The sequence below is a fragment of the Piliocolobus tephrosceles genome, chromosome 8 (genome assembly GCF_002776525.5).
Source record: "Piliocolobus tephrosceles isolate RC106 chromosome 8, ASM277652v3, whole genome shotgun sequence".
Lineage (NCBI taxonomy): Eukaryota > Metazoa > Chordata > Mammalia > Primates > Cercopithecidae > Piliocolobus > Piliocolobus tephrosceles.
The window spans coordinates 101,184,304-101,206,973 of record NC_045441.1 but is presented as its reverse complement, the minus strand read 5'-3'; the positions used below and the strand labels follow the sequence as shown (position 1 = coordinate 101,206,973).

The window sequence follows — 22,670 nt, the reverse complement described above, 5'->3', positions numbered from 1 at the left end:
TGGAACCAAAAATGTCATCTACCAACACCAAGATTCCATAGTATTTAAGGTGAGGTTTGTTCCTAACCAGAAAAAAAAAAGCAGCCATCATTCATGGGTACAAAAAGAGCCCAATCCTCTTTTAAAACATCTAAATAATCTAATAGTAAAGAAGAAATCATAAAGAAAATAAAGATGGTAAAAACCATTGAAGTCTGTTTTTAAGTTTTAATATTCAACTGGGTTGTAGGATACATATACTTCTCTCATTCCCCTCTAATATAATATCTTTTTTTTCTAGGTATCCACCTGCTACCATTTGAATGTGTCTCCCAAAGTTCATATGTTAGAAACGTAATCCCCAATGTTACAATGATGAGAGGTGTGGCCTTTAAGAGGTGACTAGGTCATGAGAGCTCTGTCCTCATGAATGAATTAATGCCATTATCATGGGAGTGGGCCCCTTACAAAAAGATAAGTTATCTCTCTCTCCTTCTCTCTCCCTCTCTTTCTCCCATATGATACCTTCTGCCATGTTATGACACTGCAAGAAAGCCCTTACCAGATGTCAGCACCTTGATCTTGGACTTCCCAGCATCTGGGCTGTGAGAAATAAATTTATCTTGATTATAGGCTACACAGTCTGTGATATGCTGTTATAGTAGCACTAAACAGACTAAAACACCACCCTTTTCCATGTGATGATGAGTTTCAGGAAAGACTAGACTAGACCACCATGCTGGGTCTTAACTGTTGACCTACATCAATTGTGGTCATCATATTCCTGTTACTAGTGATTAGTTTGGGCATGGACTTGCAGCAACAGGTAGCATTTCTGGCCAATAAAGATGGGAGGGAAAGTGTTTTGAGGACGTTCTAGAAAAGGTTTCATTTCTCATAACAACCATTTTATTACCAGCCTGAGAATGCAGCCAACACACAGAGAGGTCAGAGCCAAGACAGCTACTAAGAAGCAAAACGAGATTCCTGGAATACCAATCCTGCAGCTGCCTGACCTTTGTACCTCTTGTTAGAGAAGAAAATAAGCCTTTTATTGCTCAGCTCATTTTATGTATTAAATTTAATTTAGGGTTTTCTGTTACCTGCTGCTGCAGGCATCCTGACTGATACACCAGGGTTTGTTGTTGTTGTTTTCCTTAAAAATATACTAATGTGGGAAACATGCATTCACAAACAAAAATTCAAACATTACAAATTGAAGTAAAATGCAAAGTAAATTTCCCCTGACTCCCAGTCACATTCCTTAAAAGCTATCACGTTACCTGTGTCTGTTGTCAGATTTTCTGATTGTCATTAAAATTTCAAATAATGTGCTTAAATCACCAGTCTTTGATTTATAACTTTAGACAGAGTCAATTGATTACCTACTTTGAAAGATAATAGAATTAATACACTAATCTTTTCTTACACTTTACCTTCCATGTTCACTTCTCCTTCCATTTCCCGATATGTTAGGTGCATTTCACATGATTATCCTATAAATATAATTAAATCTTCCCTTCTTTGTTTATACACTGATTGGAAAACATTTATAATATAATAATGCAAACAACTTCATTGTAAATTGAGTAAATAGATCCATGAACCAAAATATTTCTTGTTTCCCAAAAGAAACTTCCAAATGTCAAATTCTAATGTATACTCTCAATTTCTTTCTAGCTTTATTTTCACCTGAGGGTGTATAATTCAGCTGCCATTTTCTCTTGAACTCAATATTGTTCCTTTTCTTTGTACATTGTCATGTAGAATAAAAGCCAGGTTTTTTCATAAAGGGTATGTGGGTGGTAATCTTTCAGTCCTTACATTTTCAAAATGCATTCATTTGGTCTCATCCTTTATTAATAATGTGTCTGTTTAGGCCTCAGTTCAAAAGCACTTTCCCCTCAGATCTTTGAAGACATTGCTCCATCATTTCAGCGCCTGATATTATTTTTCAGAAATATGTTAAACTAATTATTACTGCTTAGTAAGAAAACTTCTTTTGACCCCACTACCCCACCAAATACTGCTCATTTCTTTGCAACTCTTCCCAAAAAACTCTACACATTGCTTTTCTAGATGTGTTGTTTTTCATTTCTTTCACTTTTTTAATTATTTAGTTTTTGGTGAATCCTTTGGGTTCTCCCACAACATAAGACCATTTTGTAGGCACTTACTGGAAACTTTATTATAAAAGTGTACATGGAGTACAAGATGCATAATTTTCATTTATTCATATATGCAAAGTAAAAAAAATTTGTTAATTCCAGCAAGACTCTGTAATTAACTATTCATTTATATTAGTATTTTAATCTGTTTCTGTTCATCACATTATTTTGCAAAACCAAAGGATATTTCACCAAAATATGTATAGAGGTATAGTAGAAGTGTCACAGGATCCTTGGGGTGTCACTTCGCCAGCTGGAAACCTCTGTGGCCGGCAGCCACTTGTGCCTGAGTATTGCTCACATCTGCTGGGCTCATTCTGCCCACTTGGCCATGCAGACTGTGCTCAGCTTGTGCTAATGGCCCAGATCCCAACCCAGCCAAGGGCAAGCCAGATGCAGCATGGTGAGGGGTGTGTGAGTGAGTGAGCGTAGCAGCCACTGCACACAGCCAGGCATGCCAGCTGCTGTGGTAGGTTGGACAGCTCCAGGTGCCGGCACAGGTGCCAGCTCTGTGCAAGGCTGCAGCTGGACCAGATGTACCACATGCAGCTTCTGCTGCAGGCACTCACATCTGGACAAGGGGAACACAGTGGCACCCAGAAGCTTGGAGACACCAGGAACTACAGAGCCCCAAAGAGGGTGTCACAGCTGTGACTTAGGGAGCCCCTAGGTCTGGGCTCCCCGAAGGGTGCATCTCTTCTCTCTTCATCTCCCACAACATGGCAAGTGGAGGGGGGTGGTGCGTGTATCAGCCCTGTTTGTGTTACAGCTCTTTCAGTCCCACCATTTGGTGCATCTGGAGTTCTCGTCCCACGTCCAGGAAGAATGAGGTATGCAGACAACTGGAGGGTGAGCAAGGCAGAGAGGACATTCATTGAGCAACAGGAGAGCTCTCAGGGAACCCAAAGTGGGTAGCTCCTTTCCACAGGCAGGTAGTCCCTACAAGTTAAGAAGACCCGAAGTAGGTGGCTCCTTCCTGCAACTGGTAGTCCCCACATCTGTGTAAGTCTGGCTGAATCTGGGGTTTTTATGGGCTCAGAAGGGAGGAAGCATGTGCTGATTAGTCCATGGCTAGCCATGGGTAGGTCTGGAAAAAGCACCATAAGTTCTCATTCCAGGCGGCAGACTAAACCTGGAACTGACAGTCCAGCCCCCAGGCTTCAGGCTGTTCCTGGCTTGAAGAAGAGGTTTCACTGAGGACCAGCCCCTTCCTGCCAGGAACCTGTCTGCCTCTTGCCATCATCAACATGTTGGCCATGGCACCCTGGCTGTCCGCGCTGAGGAGCACCTGCAGGCCCATGCTGAGCCACCCTCAGCCCCACCTCAGCCTCCCTCCCATGCTCATTGGCACCCAAAGTCCAGTGAGGACCAAGGCAGCAGGGAGCTGGTGTGTCAGTGCCACCCCAAGCACATGCACACCCGGCCAAGTTGCGACAACACATGGGCTGGGCCTCAACTTTGGTCCAAAATTGGAGCAAGCACTGGAAGCAGGGAGTCCAGGGAGTGGGAGCAAGCACTTTCAAGCCTGCAAGGGGAGGGGTCTTCCCAGGCACCCTAAGAGCACAAGGTGGCTGCAGGTGTGCCTGGGAGCAGAGGGCTCCCACCTGTTCCCAGCCCCTACAGTCTCCGTGGAGCACACAGCCCATCTGCGCCTCCCCCACTGCAACTGGCGTCCCTGCAGTGGCTGTTCCAGATGGGCCACCACTGACACGAAAAGGATTAGACTGTCTTGGTTTGTTTTGTGTAGCTATAAAGAAATACTTGCAGCTGGGTAATTCCTAAAGAAAAGAGGTTTATTTGACTTACACTTCTGTAGGCTGTGCATCATGGCTCCAGCATCTGCTTCTTATGAGGGCCTCAGACTGCTTCTACTCATGGCAGAAGGCAAAGGGGAACCAGTGTATACGGAGATCACATGATGAGAGAGGAACGAAGGGAGAGACACAGGGGAGGTGTCGGGCTCTTTTTAACAACTATCTCTTGTGGGAACTAATAAAGTCAGAACTCACTCCTGAAAAAAGGCATTAAACTATTTATGAGGGATCTACCCCTATGACCCTAACATTTCTCATTGGGTCCCACTTCCAACACTGGGGATCAAATTTCAGCATGAGGTTTAGAGTGGACAAACATCCAAACCCTAGTAGACTGTAAGATGATTTCCCATTTATCTTTATAGTCACAGTTTGATTTTTCTGTCTGCAAATACTGTCTTGTTGTAAAAATATAACAACAAAAATTACTTTTATTTTCTTGGGAGAATAATAAAGGGGTTTTCATTTACATAAATTATCCTCTTATAATTTGCTTGATGATGGCTATTGTAGGTGTAAAATAGTCCTGAGGAAACAATATTATTCAAGTAGCTACAACAGTGATCAAAAGAAGAAAAGCTTGTTGATGAAATGTAGGCTAAAGCCCATCATAATGGGCTGTGATAGGATAATCTTTTTCAATCATAGTAAATTCAAATACTATTTTTTTATAATGCAACACAAGTACCAACATAACAGATGCTATCATCCTTGCTTTGGTATGTGTTCATGCACATGTTCCAAAGGTTTATTATGATATGATTTTTTTTTTCACTTTTATTTAGGCCAGTATTTACCAAGCTTTTACTGTGGCACACTTGGATAAGGTTAAGGGTACTTAGTAAAAATGTTTCCATGGTCCAATAAATTAAGCAAACAATATTTGGTATCTCTACCAAAGATTCACAACATAGATTAGTATGTTGAGAATTCTGAGCAGCTCACTGTCTCAGTCTGTTTAGACTCATGACAAGATGCCATAGACTGTGTGGCTTATAAAACACAGAAATTTATTTCTCACAGTTCTAGGGGCTGCGAAGTCTAAGATGAAGGCACTAGCAGATTGACTGTTTGATGACAGCCCTCTTCCTCATGGATCTTCTCTAACCTCACATGGTAGAAAAAATGAGTGATCTCCCTTGGGCCCTTTTTACAAGGGCACTAATCCCATTCATGAGAATTCTGCCCCCTGACCTAATTACTCTATCGCTCTATCTCCTAATACTATAATCGCCCTATCTCCTAATACTATATGAATACGGGGAGGACACAAACATTCAGACCCTAGCACTCACCTAAAAAGAAACATATTTAACAAGGTTTGAATCCCAACCCAGATTTCACAAATCTATTTAAACATGATTTTTTTTTCACAGCATACTTCCTACTCCTATAGAACATCATTCTGAAGAATAAGCTGTTGCTACATGGATTGAATCATAGCTGATACTCTACTAAAAAGTCTATGATAAAAATTCTGTCCAGAAATATTTTTTTTCAAATAATTTAAGAGCACTTAATCTTGCTGCCATTCTGTTTTAAACCTGCTCCAATCAGGCTCACCCCTACAACTTGATAGAAATTGGCATCCAGGTCATTTTTGATATCAGTATTGCTAAAAACAACAATGGTTAGTTCTCAGTCATCATCTTACTGGACTTAGTGGCAGCATTTTACAAGGCTGATCACTTTCTACTTCTTTTTTTCTTTTTTCTTGAGACAGAGTCTCGCTTTGTCATCCAGGCTAGAGTGCAGTGTCATGATCTCAGCTCACCACAACCTCCACCTCCTGGATGCAGGTGATTCTCCTGCCTCAGCCTCTCAAGTAGCTGGGAATACAGGCACTTGCCACCACACTTGGCTAATTTTTGTATTTTTAGTAGAGACGGGGTTTCATCATGTTGATCAGGCTGGTCTCGAACTCCTGACCTCAAGCAATCCACCTGCCTTGGCCTCCCAAAGTGCTAGGTTTACAGGCATGAGCTACCATGCTTGGCCGCTTTCTACTTCTTGATATATTTATTTCACTTCCTTCCAAGACGCAAAACTCATTAGTCACTGGCTGCTGCTTCTCAGATGCCTTTGTAGGCTTCTTATTTTCTTTTTGCATTTTTAAGAGTACCAGGGGACTCAGTTATTCAATTGCTTTTTATATGTCTACACTTTCCCTCAGTAATTTCATCTACTCTCAAAGTTTTAAATATCACATATTTTGACAGTCCCAAAATGTGTATTTCCAGCTTCACTCTCTCTCCCAAACTTCAGGCATATCTCCACCCATTTACTCATCATCTCAAATTTGGTATATCTAAGCTGAACTTCTGATTTTTCCTCCTAAATGTCTTCTTTCTGCAGCCTCTCCCATCTTAAAGGCTACTCTGTATTTCCAGTTACTCAGAACATGAAACTTAGAATCATAGTTTTCTCCTCTGTCTTTTACACCTACTTTTGCTTATCTAATCCATAAGCAAATCCTGGTAGCTCTACTTGCAGAATACATCTGGAATCCAACCACTTCCTACCACTTCCACTGCTGCCACCCTCATGCAATGCACAAGCTGCAACAATATCTCATCCTAGAATACTGAAATAGCCTCCAAACTGTCTCCCTATTTCACCATTGCCCCTCTATGTCTATTCTGAACAAAGCAGGTGGAGTGACCCTTTTAAAATGATTTAAAGATCAAGTCATTTATCTGCTCCAAGCTCAGCCATCATTCCAAAGTCAAATCCTTTACAAAGGTTGGCAAGGCCCTAGGTGATCTGCTTTCAACCCCTTATCTTTATGAATTCATCTTCTACTACTCTGGTTTGCTTACTGGCCTTCAGTTATGCTCACTTCTTTGCCATTCTTGCAACTTCCCACGTACGCTTCCACCTTCTGTACAAACAATTCCCTTCAAGTCTCTGCTCAAATTTACCTTCTCAATGAGGCCAACACTGACAATCCTGTCAAAAATTGCAACACATCCTCAACCTGCCTGCTCTCCCAATTCTCCTCTCCTGTGCTACATTTTCTTTTTCCATACTTTATCAGTTTATAATTTATTCATATGGTTATTGCTTGTTTTTTTCCACAAGACTGCAATCACCCCCACCACCCTGCTCACCACTTATGGTGTATCATACTGAATAACAGTAAATAGAACTGCACAATAAATTATTTAGGTAGCTCCACATTAGGGCAACCTTTGGAGAGAAGTTTGCGAGGAAGTTGAGTAACAAAGTTGAGATATGAGGAAGAATATGAATTTCACAGGACAAAGTAGGCCTGCATAGTAGGGAATACATGTACCACATATCTCTTACCTCCCATTGGCTTTGGCTATTAGATGTAATTGTAAACCAAATGTGAGTTCACATTACTTCATCTGTTCTGTCTGACACCATCATTAAAGAAATCCTGAAGTAAACAGGTTAAGACAAGAACTGTATTTGTTGAAGCAATATTCTATTTAAAAAATCTGATACTAGAATCTTAAATTCTTTCAATCTCTTAATTATATTGTCAGGGCTATTCATTAGGGCTTCTTTTCCTAGCTGTCAGTTTTCCTTAAATGTCTGACATTATTTGGACATCAGTGTATTTATGAAGGATTAGATCAAATTGCACAGATAGCTGAGAAAAGCAGTTATGTGTCTGCATTAAATCTCTTTTGAATAGGAACGGTGGTCTCAGTAAATTGCCAGGCAGTGGCCAATCATAGCTCACTGCAGCCTTAAACTCCTGAGCTCAAGTGATCCTCCCACCTCAGCTTCCAGAGTAGCTGGGACTACAGGTGCATGCCATCACACTCAGCTAAATTGTCAGGGTTTTTTAACCAGCAGGTACCCACAGGTATGTGGTCTGCATGCAGAGAAGTTGTTTCCCACCAAGCCAACATAAGGAGGCTTTAATTTGGGAGTGCCGCATTTCTCACCAGCACCCTCTTGACCTTCAAGTGAAAATTCACTTCACTTCTACTCTGCCTTCACCTCAACCCTAATACTCTCAACTGGGAAGTCTTCCCCCAAATAACCCTTCTTTCAAGACTTGTTTAGTCCCTTGCCTGAGGAAAAAGTTACTTTTGTTAACAACTGTTTACCTGGAGGAAGTCGTAAACAGCAGAGCTTTCCAATGCAGTTCTTCAGTAAATTTAGTATGAATGAATTCTACCTCACCCAAATCCAATCCTTAAAGCTTCTCCAGGACATCCTGATTGTGGTTTTTCTCATTTATTTCCCAATCCACACTCTTCTGCTTTATATATTACTGTAATGTCTCAAAAGTTGATTTTTTTTTTAATTGGCTACAGATAATCCTCAGCCCAAAATTCAAGGTATCGCTAATTTTATTATCAAACAAAACTAGTAGATATAACTTCCAGGAAATAAGTTACATAAATATAACAGAATAACTTCATTTTCTTAAGTTTCAAATTAAAGATGATTAAGAAATACGGCTTTATGTAAAGTTTCTGCTTTTTCCCAACCAGGCCTAAAGATGAAAGAACTGGGAGCAGGAACGCTTGCTCCTAGCAAACAAACACAACAAAATTATAATTAAAAATATCTTCAAGCTATCAAAATGTGTGACAGAAGAATGCAGTAGAAATTACCAAATGACAGATAAAATCCTATCAGAGTTTTCAGGTTAGTCAAAAGTAACTTCATGAATATAACCTGCAATCAGCATATGTCCCATAGCTTATATGCTCTCTATACCTCCAGAGTTGCATAATAAACGTTTAACAATAAAACAACAATGAAGATCAGGTTGTAAATATTTATATTTCTCTCACAAACAATGTTGTATGAGACATTTGTTTTAATATGTATCCACAGGATTAATACTCATATGGAGTATAATATGGAAAAGTGCAGAACTAAAGAAAAAAGTATCTGAAAACAAAAGCACACATTTCTCAGGATTTAAAAATATTGCACATAGTAAGGTTGCACAGAAATTACTGGCTGGTTTTACAAACAGAATGAGGTATTAGTCAATCTCTAGATAAAGATGAGTAGCGAGAGGAGAGACTACACACACAAACACATAAATCCATATTAAGACCTAAGAGTGCCTACAACTAAGAAAGAAATGTGAAAAGACATGTAAGTAGCTATGATTTCAACACTACAAAATCATTTTTAGCCTGGAACCAAACACATGACAATCTCTTGGCAATATTTCGTAAGTTTTCAACTTTTTTCCAGCCTAAATGACTATGGGCAATAAAACCATTTCATTTACCCCAGCTCTACTGTAGAAAGGCAGAGTGCTGTGGTAAATATCAAACCATCCCTTTCTCAACCTTTCATTAGCAATTAACCAAGATACTGTTCTCCTTTGCTGAATGACTCAATTATACAGTTTCATGTACATTCTGCAACCCAAGTCACAGATGTTACAGAACATGCAACTTTCAATTAGTAAAGGTTTAACTGCAAAAATCATTAGGTTCACACAACTTAAATCTACAATAACTTTTAAAGTTTAATCAGGTAAACTCAATCTTTTCTTGGTAATGAAACTGGTGACATTAGTGAGCCCAAGGGCAGGTAGAGATAAAGAACTAGGCAAAATAATGTGTTTTTTAAAGAAACTTTCCTAATCAGGGAAATAATTAGCATTTTGTCTACTAGTTGAATGTTGCTGAATTTGTCAAAAAAAAAAAAAAAACCTTAAATATATTTAATGGCTATAACAAATTGTTTAAAGTGAAATCATGCACTTGTCAAAATAGTTCACAGAAAATTGTTTAGCATCAAAGGTAATGAGGAAGAGTCAACTAGTTGGATTTAGTGAGAACAGAAAAAGAACTACTGTCCTGAACAGTCAGTGTATGTGGTAACCATATTTCCTCTTCGTTGAGTGACAGTCCTGCAGTGCTTGCTAGATCCATGAAATCTATTTTCAGTCTGTACTGTATGCCGATTGGTAGAGTCAAAACCACTAAAAGAAAACATTTTCTCCATATCTTCAAACATGTCATCAAATAATCCAGCTCCAAAAGAAAACTCTTGGAAATGATGCCTTTGTCTACTGGAACCATCCTGGCGTGTCTGGAAATGATTTTCAAAATGCTTCTTGGATCGAGTGTTTTGGTTTTGACCAAAAAAGCCAAAGTCTTTAAATAAGTCATCAAAATTGAAGTTAAATGACTTCTCAAAAGAACTTCCACTACCTCTTTGTCCTTTACCATTAGTAAAAGCCGTGTGTCCAAGTGTATCATACTCTTTTCGTCTATTAGCATCTGAGAGTGTCTCATATGCTGAAAAAGATAAAAATATTTTTAGTAACTGAAGGTAAAATATTCAAAATTACATACATTCAAATCTCTTAAAGTAAGTGGACTGAATATTATTATTTTAGGGAAGAATTTCACATCAGAAATAAAAGCAAAACACTACAAATAAAAGCATCAAGTTAATCAAACTTATAAAACAAGGTAGAAACTTATTAACTGCTGTATTATCAGCAGTTGGCACAATGCCATCTATAATACTCAATAAATAGTTATTAAATGATACCATTACTACAAATAAACATGTGGGCAACAATTACAGAGTTCTTTAATCTTCATATTATTTGTGTGAAATAATTAATTGTATTAAAAAATTAAACCATCAACTATAACCAATTAATAGGAATTAAGATTTTGCACCTCCTTGCTAAAGTAAATGTTTAATTCTAACTCCCTGCTCGGTTACCTTCACCCAACAATAATTACTGAATGCTCAGCAGGTGCAATTTGTTCTAGAGCTAGTCCGAAATCAAAATTTGTTTCAATTTTTTTTTTAAAGACAAATATGGCTTTGAAACGCAGATCAAGTGAATAAAGCACTTTAGAGTCTAGTTTACTTTTTATGTATTTAATGTTTAAAATGGTAAAATATTCTGTTTCATAAGTTAGTTGATAAGAATTTTGGGTACCTAAAATTCTTTTTGTCATAGAAACAACAGTGATCTTATAAATAACATAGAATAATAGATTTTCAATATGTTTAGATATGTATACCAATAAAATTATCTATTATTCTTTCATGTATTTATTCAGGAATCAAAGCATCTGTAATAAAATAATCTCAGGGAATCATGCAATATCTATACATAAATCCCACTCCACCTATGATTCTCCTTACTAGTTAATAGTCATGACACCTCAGAGATTGTCATTTATTTACCTTCTGCAATCTCTCTGAATTTTGCTTCAGCATCCGGGCTCTTATTTTTGTCAGGGTGGTACTTCATGGCCAACTTGTGAAAGGCCTTCTTGATTTGGCGCTCTGATGCCGATTTTGGCACACCTAAGATATCATAGTAGCTTTTTGAGGCCAGAATTAATTCTGTTATCATTAAAATGCAGATTGCAAAGATGAAAAGTGACTGGGGAGTAGCCATTTCTAATATCCTAAAACAGAAAAGAAGAAAAAAATGTTATGGATGGAGCTAATCTTAAAACTTTTTGTTTTAAAAGAAATCCAACACAAGGTAAACCTAATGCAGTATCAAAATGTTAAGCATACAGTATCTTGTACCTGTTCACATGTAGTTTCACTTATAGTTTTGTAACTCCCAAACTGGCTTAACCTTATTGAGAACAAAAATAATTCTTGGTTTTGCCCACTAATACTCTGGCCATACACAAAGGAGATAGAAAATTTTCAATAACTGATTTTTAAACAGTTTATATTGAAGATACATCATATGCAAGCATTGAAGAAAAAAAAGAAAATCAAGTAAGATCCCAACCTTCCTTTCAAGAATTCATATCCTGAAAGTAATAATGTATTTAACTTCATAGAAAAAAAATTAAAAAAAAAAAAAAAAGGTGGAGCACCAAGGTAAATAGCCCAGTATATGTAAATTAGTATTAATCTCTCTCTAAAAATTCAGCTTTCAACAGGTGAGCCAAGGACTGCTAGTAGAGAATCTTAATATCACAATATTAATACTGACAATACTAGAATGTTGTGTTTTTCCCAAATGTAAGATCCCAAATGTTTAACCAAGAAGCATGGCTAAATATTGTTTACAACTCATGATGAACAGAACTTAAGATTTCTACTACAGCTGCCAGGAAAATGAACTTTGATAATTTCTACTGTGGTTAAGGCAGATTCTTAACCTTCTTTAACACTTCTCAGCAGGTAAAATATTTCTCTTACCTTTAAACCATTAAAGAAATGTTAGCTTACAATTCTTGACAATACGTACTCAGTGACTTGAGATTCAAAACGAAGGGATGGATCCTGTTTTTTTGAATATGGTACCACCAGGGTCCTTAGTAACCTGATGCCATAACAAGGCTGACGAAAACCACCACTACGGTTTGTGGAAATTGCCTGGTTTCCTCTCCAGTGGCCTTTCCTGAGAGTAATTAGCAGGCAGGTAGATTACTTATTTTCAGAGACTTACTCGTAGTCACGGGTACCAAGGATCAAGAACCACCTCTCGGTTTAAGGAACACAAACAGAGTGTGTCCCATGGACGCTGCGTCAACTGCAGGTTGCTCCCTAGTCAAAGGGCGGATCTAAAACTGACAGGGAGGCGCCTCACTGGTTCAGTAGACGTTATTCCACGGTCTCAAGGTGGAATTTGATTTTTTTTTTGAGCTGACTAGTTTTGTATTGTACAGACTTCTCATCCCCAAGACGGCCCCACCAGCCAGCAGCCCGTGCCTTATTCCCCAGCCTCGGTGGCCGGCTGGGCTGCACCGTCCAACCTTCACCTAAAGGCGACTGGCACCTTCCCTGCCCGCCCAGGCCCCGCCGTAGAGGCCGCCTGAGAACCAGACTCTAATCCGGCGCCCGTGAAAGCCAGCGGCACAACCCAAAACACGATTCTGTGAGGCGGCTCTCTCCGTTCTTCTATTCTCTCGGCCAAAAACATGCAGTCCCTTGTCCCTGCGGCGACCGTGGCGGACACCGAGGCCAATTCAGCTCACAAAGACAGGTCTGCGCTACCCTCCGAACTCCCCTCCCCACGACCTCGGCCTCCTCCCTCACCTGCACCCTCCGACTACTGCTGCTCCTCCACAGAGGCGCTGGCAACCCTGACGATCGGCTCGGGTCGGCTGGTCGGGCCCGGCCCCTCACCGCGGCCTCCCGTGGCTGGCGCGCACCGTAATCTCGGTCCAATACCGACCTAGCGCTCCTCCCTCGTCGCCGGCGCCCAGTCCCCTCTCAGCCAGCTTTCTCACTGGCAGCAGGCAGCCGCTGGCGCCACCACCTCAGAGGACCTACACGAAACGCTTCCCCATTGGCTTCTGCCTCCCCACGTGACCCCGGCGCCCTACGCGCACGTGGAAAACTGTTGTTGCCGCTAGGGCTGTGCGCCACTTCCGGCCCCAACCCCCGAAAAGGCGGTGCTTAAATCGGCGGAGGCGGAAGTGAGTCGATAGACGAGGCGGTGTTCCCGGCAGATGCCAGCGCAGGCGCAGTGACTCGAGAGGCCTGGCTCTGTGGCGCAGCCTCAGTGAGTAGGGCTGCCCTGCGCCTGTCGCCAACCCGGGTTTCCCGGGGCCTCACCCGAATGATGCCCCGCTATTGCGCAGCGATTTGTTGTAAGAACCGCCGGGGACGAAACAATAAAGATCGGAAGCTGAGTTTTTATCCGTAAGTTGTCTGGAATAGAAGCGTCAGCCTCGCTGTGAGGCGTTGGACCTGTGGCCTTTGGACTTGGGTGTCTCCTGTCCGCTCTGCCAGTGAGTCCTCAGCTACTCCGTTCGTGAGCCGTCGCCCGCGGGAAGACGGGGGGAAGGCGCTAGTTCAGTTTACCTAGCAATGCCCTTCCTGCGCGAGGACTGCGGGCTGGTGGCGAGGCCCAGGAGCCTGTTTGGGTGTTAACAGTTAAAACAGTAAAGTTTGCGCGGGCTTCTGTGGTTTTCAGAGTCTTTTTCCCACTTCAGGTGATCTCATTTCATTGAACAACATTAACCACCATTTAAGATACGTGAAACCTGCGCAGTGGAAAGGTGCACGCAAAGTTAATTTACACCCCCTGCGAGTTAGGTCCTATAGGTATAATTTCATCCCACTTTTCTCCTGAGGAAACCGAGGCCCGAAATGATTAAGTAACCGACCTTGAAAGTTTAGTGTCAGAGCCAGAATTATAAACTAGTCTTCTGCTTAGGGCTGTAGATACTCTGCAGAGAACAAGGTTTTATTCTGTTATTCAGAATTACTAGAGCCACAATATATTCCCATGAAACTATTGAAGCACTGATTTTTATTCAGAAGTACAGAAAAGCAGTGTCGTATAATAAGTAGGGATCCAGGCTTCAATGCTAGATCCTGGTTCCACTACCTTGTAACTTAATGACCTCTTGGAAATTAAGCTTTGGTGTCTCACATATCTCATCTATAACGCGGAGATGTTAATAGTACTTACATGATTCATAACACATGAAAAGCAACATATTTAAAATACTGCATTTCCATTTTTTCTTGTATTTGAAAACAATTCGTTTAGATCTAACCTGGTTCAGATTTTCAGCCGTTGTTTTCTGCCCATTTTACTTTAGACCTAAAGGACTTATTCACTCATGATTCAACTGCTTTCCAGTATTTTAATTAATGGGGGAAAAAAAAACTGATAACCCCACCGGGCGCGGTGGTTCACGCCTATCCCAGTACTTTGGGAGGCCGAGGCGGGCAGATCACCTGAGGTCGGGAGTTCGAGACCAGCCTGACTAACATGGAGAAACCCCTTCTCTACTAAAAATACAAAATTAGCCGGGCGTGGTGGTGCATGTCTGTGATCTCAGCTACTTGGGAGGCTGAGGTGGGAGAATCACTTGAACCGGGAGGTGGAGGTTGAGGTGAGCCGAGATCGCACCATTGCACCACAGCCTGGGCAACAAGAGCGAAACTCCGACTCAAAAACAAAACTGATAACCCCGAGTAATTCACAATCCATGGCAATATTTCCAGAATTGTCTGCCTTGAAGCCCTGCCTCAAGATGCAAAGAGATGTTTGGGGGAGGAAAACAATCTAATACACTTTCAGTTTATAGGAAAATATTACTGTACTAATGGCTCTACCTCTGAGAATGTTTGTAGCAAAAGATCATGTTGAACTTGATTTAACCTCGTATTTCCCAGATTTATTTGGCCTTTGATATTGGAGATGAGGTGTAACTCCACACTAAAATTTTTAACTAACCTTTGTGGACCTTACAGTAACTTTTTAGGAAGGAAAAAATAATGCAAGTGAATTGTAAAGATTTTTTTTTCACTGAAAATGTGAATTTGGTAAAAGTGGTATTATTTCTAGGATTTTTAAAAAAAAATTTCGTGTGTAATCCACAAAATAAAAATTTACTTTTATTCTCCAGTAGCGCCAAACTTGAATTGAATTTACTCATGTTAACACTACAGCAAACTGTAGTTTAAATATATATGAATTTGGGAATTCAGTTAATATAGTGTCCAGCCTGTACTGTGATTATCTTATGCTTTTTGGGGAATTACATAAGACAGTGAAACAAAATTATCAAATGAATTGAATCAATATAAAGATATAATTTATTCAGGAAACATGATCAAGATTTCTTAGAGATTTACCTGTTGAAGCAATACAATCCAGTTACCAATAAGGATATTCACAAAGTATTTTTTTAATGAGTTGATAACTTAGCATATAGGTACAATGGAAATAATTTGCAAACAGCATCTGTATACATGAATTTACAGTAAAAAGCATTATTGTAAAAGGCCTATTCTCATTTCAGTTGTGACAAGAGAAATGAATTTACCAATGGCCAGAAGAAGTCAGGTCCTCTAAAAGAAAATTTGTTTGCCTTTAAAATTAATTTTCTGGTTATGCTTGTCATACTTACAACCTAATATTTGTAAAGTTAAAGTATTTTTAAAACATGATTAATATTGTTTCTGTGGTTAGAATTTCCAAAGGTAGTGTATCTGATTTTTTCCATATGAGGATATCAGGATTAAAAGTTATATCTTACAGAGTACCCAGACTTTCCGTGGCATCTTAAAAAGTTACCAGAATTTAAGGGGGAAAAAATGATGCTACTACAAAACATAAGCTAAATGTTTGGGATTGGGGGAAGGGAATGTATAACAGCTACATTTTATATGAGAAACCTTATATTGTTAGTATTCTTATAAACAGGAAATTATGTGGTGTCTTGGACTGTGTTCTTGGAAAATTATCAAATGAAATATAAACCATTTTCAAATATTGTTTTGTATACTTTGACCCAAACCTTTTTAGATTGATAGGAAAAATTTTCTATCAAATTCTGCCATACATTGTAATGTTAGCACCAACTGTAAATCCAGGTTGTCAGGTACAGGAACAAAATGTATACAGCGCTGTCTTGCCATTTGTATTTGATTTATGTAAAATATCTGAGAATGTCCCTTTTAACATGTTTCATTCTTGTATCAGAGTTTCTCCTTCAGAACTTGAATTTTGGAGTTCCCAGTTCATTGGTTATAGAAGTGTAGTACCATTAGACTGGATTGCGTATAGATAGAATTAAAGCTGATGCTAGTAAAGAGAATATTTTCAGTACTCTTTCAGCTGAATCATTTGTTTGAAATAATTTGTTTGAAAAATCTACTTATTTTTTAAATATTAACATAAATTGTAAAGCTTAATACTGCCTTGAATTGTAGACAACAAGCCATTTGACTTGAGGTGGTATTATGAAATACATTTGAATAGGAATTTATAATTTATACAAAGCTCTTTTCTAGTTCTAGGCAAACTGTACAGCAATATAAAAATGGAACATAATCCATAGAAAATACAAATAGATTTTGTCCTTTATAGGAACACATATATTTTACTTGAAGGGACTCTGAATTATGTTCAGCTCTTACCAGATAAGAGCTTTGGCTACATGTTTTACACCTTAGGCCTCTTACTGCAGAGATGATAGTGGTACTAGTTGTGAAGAAGATACTCTTATTTGGTAGGGATGATTGCCTTCCTCTTGTAGCACTTACTTGATGCATGGGTTACCCAGATATATGGGGTTGGAATTTGGCAAAATTGTAAAAATATAGCGAAGTTTTCCTTTTTTTCTTCTTTTTTTTTTAATTCCAGATTTCCTCTACATGACAAAGAAAGACTGGAAAAGTGGTTAAAGAATATGAAGCGAGATTCATGGGTTCCCAGTAAATACCAGTTTCTATGTAGTGACCATTTTACTCCTGACTCTCTTGACATCAGATGGGGTATTCGATATTTAAAACAAACTGCAGTTCCAACAATATTTTCTTTGCCTGAAGACAATCAGGTATTGCAGTATGGGAGAGGGGTAATGCTGAGCAGAGTGGCAGATTGCAGGGTGGCAGGTGATCAGGTGGGAGTTACTGAGGGAACTATAACTTGGGTAAGCAGATACTTGGAAAAAAGGGAGCACTAACTTGTGCTTTTACTAAAAGTGATAATTTTAAAAAAAATTGAAGTCATGAAGCACAGCTTAAGAGAAGCAAGAGATATACATTATTAAGTTATTAACACAAGTTCATGAGTTTTATTTTTTATACTTTCTTTTTTGTGTGTGTGAGACAAGGTCTCATTCTCTCACCCTGGCTGGAGTGCAGTGGCACGATCTCAGCTCACTGCAACCTCTGCCTCCCAGGTTCAAGCCATTCTCTTGCCTCAGCCTCCTGAGTAGCTGGGATTACAGGCGCCTGCCACCACGCCCGGCTAATTTTTGTATTTTTAGTAGGGATGGGGGTTTCACCATGTTAGCCAGGCTGGTCTTGAACTGGCCTCAGGTGATCTGCCTGCCTTGGCCTCCCAATATACTAGTCTTTTGAATGATCTCAAATGTTTCTGTCGTATATTGAATGGGATTAATGCTTTTTAGAAAACACTTTAAGGTATATGTACTTAGAACCTTTTTTTTTTTAAACTAAATTGCTTGGCCAGTGTAGTGCTCAAAATTAGAATTAAATAGCACTAGCATAATAAGCCAGTAAAGGTCTTCTTTTTCAGAACATGAAAATATTATTTTCTAGGGAAAGGACCTTTCTAAAAAAAAATCCCAGAAGAAAAACTTGGAAGATGAGAAAGAAGTGTGCCCAAAAGCCAAGTCAGAAGAATCATTTGTATTAAATGAGACAAAGAAAAATATAGTTAACACAAATGTGCCCCCTCAACATCCAGAATTACTTCATTCATCTTCCTTGGTAAAGCCACCAGCTCCTAAAACAGAAAGTATACAAAATAACATGTTAACTCTTAATCTAGTTAAACAACATACTGGGAAACCAGAATCTACCTTGGAAACATCAGTTTACCAAGATACAGGAATAGGTGGTTTTCACACATGTTTTGAGGATCTGAATTCTACAACCATTACTTTGACAACTTCAAATTCAGAAAGTATTCATCAATCTTTGGAAACCCAAGACATTCTTGAAGTAACTACCAATCATCTTGCTAATCCAAACTTCACAAGTAATTCCATGGAAATAAAGTCAGCACAGGAAAATCCGTTCTTATTCAGCACAATTAATCAAACAGTTGAAGAATTAAATACAAGTAAAGAATCTGTTATTGCCATTTTTGTACCTGCAGAAAATTCTAAACCTTCAGTTAATTCTTTTATATCTACCCAAAAAGAAACTATGGAAATGGAAGACATAGACATCGAAGACTCCTTGTATAAGGATGTAGACTATGGGACAGAAGTTTTGCAAATAGAACATTCTTACTGCAGACAAGATATAAATAAGGAACATCTTTGGCAGAAAGTCTCTAAGCTACATTCAAAGATAACTCTTCTAGAGTTAAAAGAGCAACAAACTCTAGGTAGACTGAAGTCTTTGGAAGCTCTTGTAAGGCAGTTAAAGCAGGAAAACTGGCTATCTGAAGAAAATGTCAAGATTATAGAAAACCATTTTACAACATATGAAGTCACTATGATATAGAATAACTAGGTTTTAAAACTATGATTGTTAAATAAGCTTTTTCCAGCCAAAGCAAACTACATGTAAAGTAAACTTTTTCCTGTATAAAGTTCTCATCTTAACCTGTGAGAGTGTTGTAAAGTTATGAACTGTATCCTATTCTTGTAATGCTGATTTAAGAAAAACGAGAGAGTTGGGCTGGAAAGAAAAGCAGTTTTATTACTTTATACTTTTCCAAATTAAAATTTAGTACATAAAAGGATTCAGTTATAACATGAGAAAACAAAGAAGTGGTCAAAGAGCACAGATTAGAAGTCAGGTTCAGGAATCAGTCCTGGGTCTACTACTGGCATATGACTTGGGCAAGTTACTTACGATTGTGCCTCAGTCCCTAATTTGTAAAATAAGCACTTACTAGATTTCTAATCGGTTCTTTATAGAGCCTTCCCTTTGTATTAAGATACTTCTATTAGAACACATTTTCTATAAGATAATGCATACTTAATACTAGAGGTTGGCTAGAATTTGATGATACTATGTATTATTTTCAATATTGAATTCTGCGGTGTTTGACCTTTTGGCTGTAGTTATATATTACAGTTATATATCTGTAATAGAAAGGAAGATAAAACTTTTTTTTTTTTTAGATGGAGAGATGGAGTCTCACTCTGTAACCCAGGCTGGAGTGCAGTGGCCTGATCTCAGCTCACTGCAGCCTCTGCCTCCTGGGTTCAAGCGATTCTCCTGCCTCAGCCTCCTGAATAGCTGGGATTACAGGTGCACACAACCACATCTGGCTTATTTCTGTATTTTTAGTAGAAACGGGGTTTCACCATGTTGGCCAGGCTGGTCTCAAACTCCTGACCCCAGGTGATCCACCTGCCTCGGCCTCCCAAAGTGCTGGGATTATAGGCATGAGCTACTGCGTCTGGCCAAGATAGAACTTTTATAATTTTATGCCAGTTGAACTAAAGGAACCATCCATTAGCCCAGTTCTTAGGAGAGGTACTTCAAACTTGAAAGAATAACTTATATGTGGCTAACCATCAAATACATAGTCATCTAAGCTTCTAAATGTTCTGTATTTATACAGTTATATTTATAAACCAAAAATTTTAATGAGGTTAATTTTAAATATATTTTAGAAATCACAGTTTGTATCTGTTTCTTAGTAGGTGTGGCTTTTAAAATATGTGCTTGTTCATTGTTAAATTCCAGAATAATAGAGTAATACTTAATACTGTACATTCCCACTTATGTATATTTTATTAAAATTTATAAGCAAGAAATTATACATAAGTGGTCATGATCTTAGGGAAACAAAGAATTTCTCTTAGGAAAGAGAAGTGATGGTAATGTAAATAAAAATACTGTTTATATTCACATGATTTTAAGAAAACTCTAAAAGCAAAGACTGTAGTAATGACACAAATGTGACAGATGTTTTCTTAAAATTGGCAGTCAATATAATTATGTTTCTGCCTATGATATTGAGGAAGTTCTATCAGTCTGATTCTTAAGTTTTCTCATCTGTTAAGTAGATGATACTATTACTTACCTTAAAGGGTGGCTTTAAGAATTTTGTAAGGAACAAATATGTTTTTGGTTCTGGAATATAGGAGGTGCTCAATAAAAGTTGATGCTGAATGGCAAATAATATTCTAATTGTTTTGTAAATGCATGATTATTATTTTTGGCCATATTTGACTTAGTTTCATTAGGCTAATATTAATTGGTACTGTATGAAAGTGTGTCAGCTAATTATAAAAAATTAGAAGTGTCTTAGGTGACAATGGGGGAGAAAACTTAAAATCTTTGCATAAATTATGGGTAGATAATTGATAGAGTTAATAGTGTTATTAAGTATTCCCATGTGTTTTGCGAATACTTAATTTATAATAATACAGATGAAAATAATCTTGAGTCATAATAAAGAAATGATATATTAACTTAAGTTTCAACAGTGTACATTGTAGTAATTTTCTGTTTAAAGTTACAGGTTCCTCAGGGAAAACTTAAACTAGCTGTATTTCTTTAATAAATTATAAGTAAAGGTTGACTGTATCTTCTCTGAAAATCCAAAATGCTCCAAAATCTGAAACTTTTTGAGCACGAACATAACATGCAAAGGAAATGCTCACTAGGGCATTTCAGTCTTCAGATTTTTGAATTGGGCATGCTCAGCTGTTAAGTGTACTGCAGATATTTCAAAATCTGAAAAACAGTACCCTTTCTGTATTCATGTCCATCCTTATTCTGATTATCTGGACCATAGTAATCGTTCTCCGGTAAAACTTTCAACAACATTGCTCTTTTGCCTATTGTTCTCACTTGCCTAAACTACATTCCTGGTTGAGTTCAAATATCTCTTTGCCTTTTCTCTTCCTACATCAGAAGAGCTGGTAGAATAGAAAAAAAAAATCACATGATTGGGCAGACTTGATTATAGATTCATGACCACAAATCAGATGAGCCCAGCAGTGTTAGTGTATTTTTCTGGTAAGTTCATAACCCCACTCTCAAATTCCCTCTCACTCCTTCCTTCCTTTCCTGACTCTCCTTCCCACTTGCCCAAGATGAGGATCTCATCACATGCTTCATTTAGAAAATCAAAACAATCATTAGCTCATCCTGTCTTTTATGAGGTCATTAATGGTCTTAAAACTAAAAACCAAAAATTATTTTTATTCCTGTATTTATTCGTTGAGGCCTAATGGATACAGGGTACAGTATTTATTGCTGCCCACATCAGAATGAAAAAAAATTGTCATTTCACAGTAATTTGTTTCTGTAGAAACCCACAATCATCCATGTGAAGGAATGGGCTGATGAAATTCAATACTTGTCACCTGAGGCAACAAATTTGTTCCTAAAACATACATTCTAAAATTGAAAGATTTCCTAGGATTTGGAGTAAGAAAGTCTTCAGAAATTTGTGAACCTCCTGAAAACTACAGTGAATATTCCTCAAAATCTGAATGGAAGAAAGTAAGGGTAAATGAGATGGATGAAAGGGAAGAAATATAGATGAAAAGATTGATGGATGGATGGATAGATGGGTGTGTTTAGGCTCCACCTTCTTGTTTAACAACTATTCTTTCCTAGGTAGTAGCTAGAGTTCGAGTATGAACAAAATCCAGTGAGGATTCTACAATCCCCTCAACCTAAAGGAGCAGAATGGGAAATCTTGTGAACTGAATCTGGATTCCTCACCCCATCTCAGTAAATAAGATACCCTAATTACTAAAAGACCCTCATCCGGTACAGATGTGTATCCGAGACAAGTCTCAAATTTATTTTGCCAAGGTTAAGGACGTGCCCTGGACACAGCCTCAGGAGGCCCTGATGGCATGTGCTGAAGGTGATTGGGGTACAGCTTGCTTTTATACATTTTAGGGAGACATGAGACATCAATATGTGTAAGATGTACATTGATTTGGTCTTCTGTATAATAAGAGAAACACTCCCATATTTTCATGCTAGAAGTCATTCTCTAAAGCAAACATTCCTATTCAGACTTTCATTCTCTGTCTTTGACTCCCTCTAGCTCCCACACCCTATGTTAAGGGCCTCCAGGCTGCCCTGCATCCCAGAGCTTTTGGCTGTGATATTGACTCAATCTTATGTATCTATGCTGTAACTTTTACCAAAGTGTTAGCTTTTCTATCCATGACTGTATTTATCTGTGTTTTGTTCCCCTTTTAAGCATTGTGATACAGCACTGTATTTTTGTCAGCGTTACAAACGTTTCAGAAGGGCTAGATAGCATACATTCAGGTAACAGAAACATGATGAGTATTTCACTATAGCAAATGGAACTGACAGATCT

At 38.5% G+C, this 22,670-nt stretch overlaps 2 protein-coding genes across 7 annotated transcripts; one reads left to right on the top strand and one right to left on the bottom strand.

Annotated features, from left to right (window-relative positions):
• Positions 1-8,274: 8,274 nt before the first annotated feature.
• On the bottom strand, positions 8,275-13,302 carry DNAJB9 (DnaJ heat shock protein family (Hsp40) member B9). Of its 3 annotated transcripts, XM_023183041.2 has the most exons (4): positions 12,953-13,260; positions 12,162-12,314; positions 11,129-11,355; positions 8,275-10,215 (listed from the first exon to the last, which is right to left on the bottom strand). In XM_023183041.2, the coding sequence occupies exons 3-4, from the start codon at positions 11,343-11,345 to the stop codon at positions 9,764-9,766; spliced, it is 669 nt and encodes a 222-aa protein (XP_023038809.1). In that variant the 5' UTR covers positions 11,346-11,355; positions 12,162-12,314; positions 12,953-13,260; the 3' UTR covers positions 8,275-9,763. The 3 variants fall into 3 exon arrangements, with proteins under 3 accessions (XP_023038809.1, XP_023038808.1, XP_023038810.1); XM_023183040.2 differs by lacking the exon at positions 12,162-12,314 and having other exon boundaries at positions 12,953-13,302; XM_023183042.2 differs by lacking the exon at positions 12,162-12,314 and having other exon boundaries at positions 13,092-13,170.
• THAP5 (THAP domain containing 5) lies at positions 13,284-20,802 on the top strand. Of its 4 annotated transcripts, none has more exons than XM_023183038.3 (3): positions 13,284-13,561; positions 17,025-17,095; positions 17,948-20,802. In XM_023183038.3, the coding sequence occupies exon 3, from the start codon at positions 18,161-18,163 to the stop codon at positions 18,860-18,862; it is 702 nt and encodes a 233-aa protein (XP_023038806.1). In that variant the 5' UTR covers positions 13,284-13,561; positions 17,025-17,095; positions 17,948-18,160; the 3' UTR covers positions 18,863-20,802. The 4 variants fall into 4 exon arrangements, with proteins under 4 accessions (XP_023038806.1, XP_023038807.1, XP_023038805.2 ...); XM_023183039.3 differs by having other exon boundaries at positions 13,284-13,650; XM_023183037.3 differs by having other exon boundaries at positions 13,284-13,650; positions 17,025-17,217.
• The last annotated feature ends 1,868 nt before the right edge of the window (positions 20,803-22,670 follow it).

Bases quoted from the DNA above. Each gene is read 5' to 3' on its own strand.
- DNAJB9 (XM_023183040.2), bottom strand. From the start codon at position 11,345: ATGGCTACTCCCCAGTCACTTTTCATCTTTGCAATCTGCATTTTAATG. The intron at 10,216-11,128 runs GTAAATAAATGA...TATCTTTTTCAG, and splicing joins ATTCAGAGAGATTGCAGAAG to CATATGAGACACTCTCAGAT.
- THAP5 (XM_023183036.3), top strand. From the start codon at position 13,479: ATGATGCCCCGCTATTGCGCAGCGATTTGTTGTAAGAACCGCCGGGGA. The intron at 13,562-17,024 runs GTAAGTTGTCTG...TTTTAATTCCAG, and splicing joins CGGAAGCTGAGTTTTTATCC to ATTTCCTCTACATGACAAAG. The intron at 17,218-17,947 runs GTATTGCAGTAT...ATTATTTTCTAG, and splicing joins CTTTGCCTGAAGACAATCAG to GGAAAGGACCTTTCTAAAAA.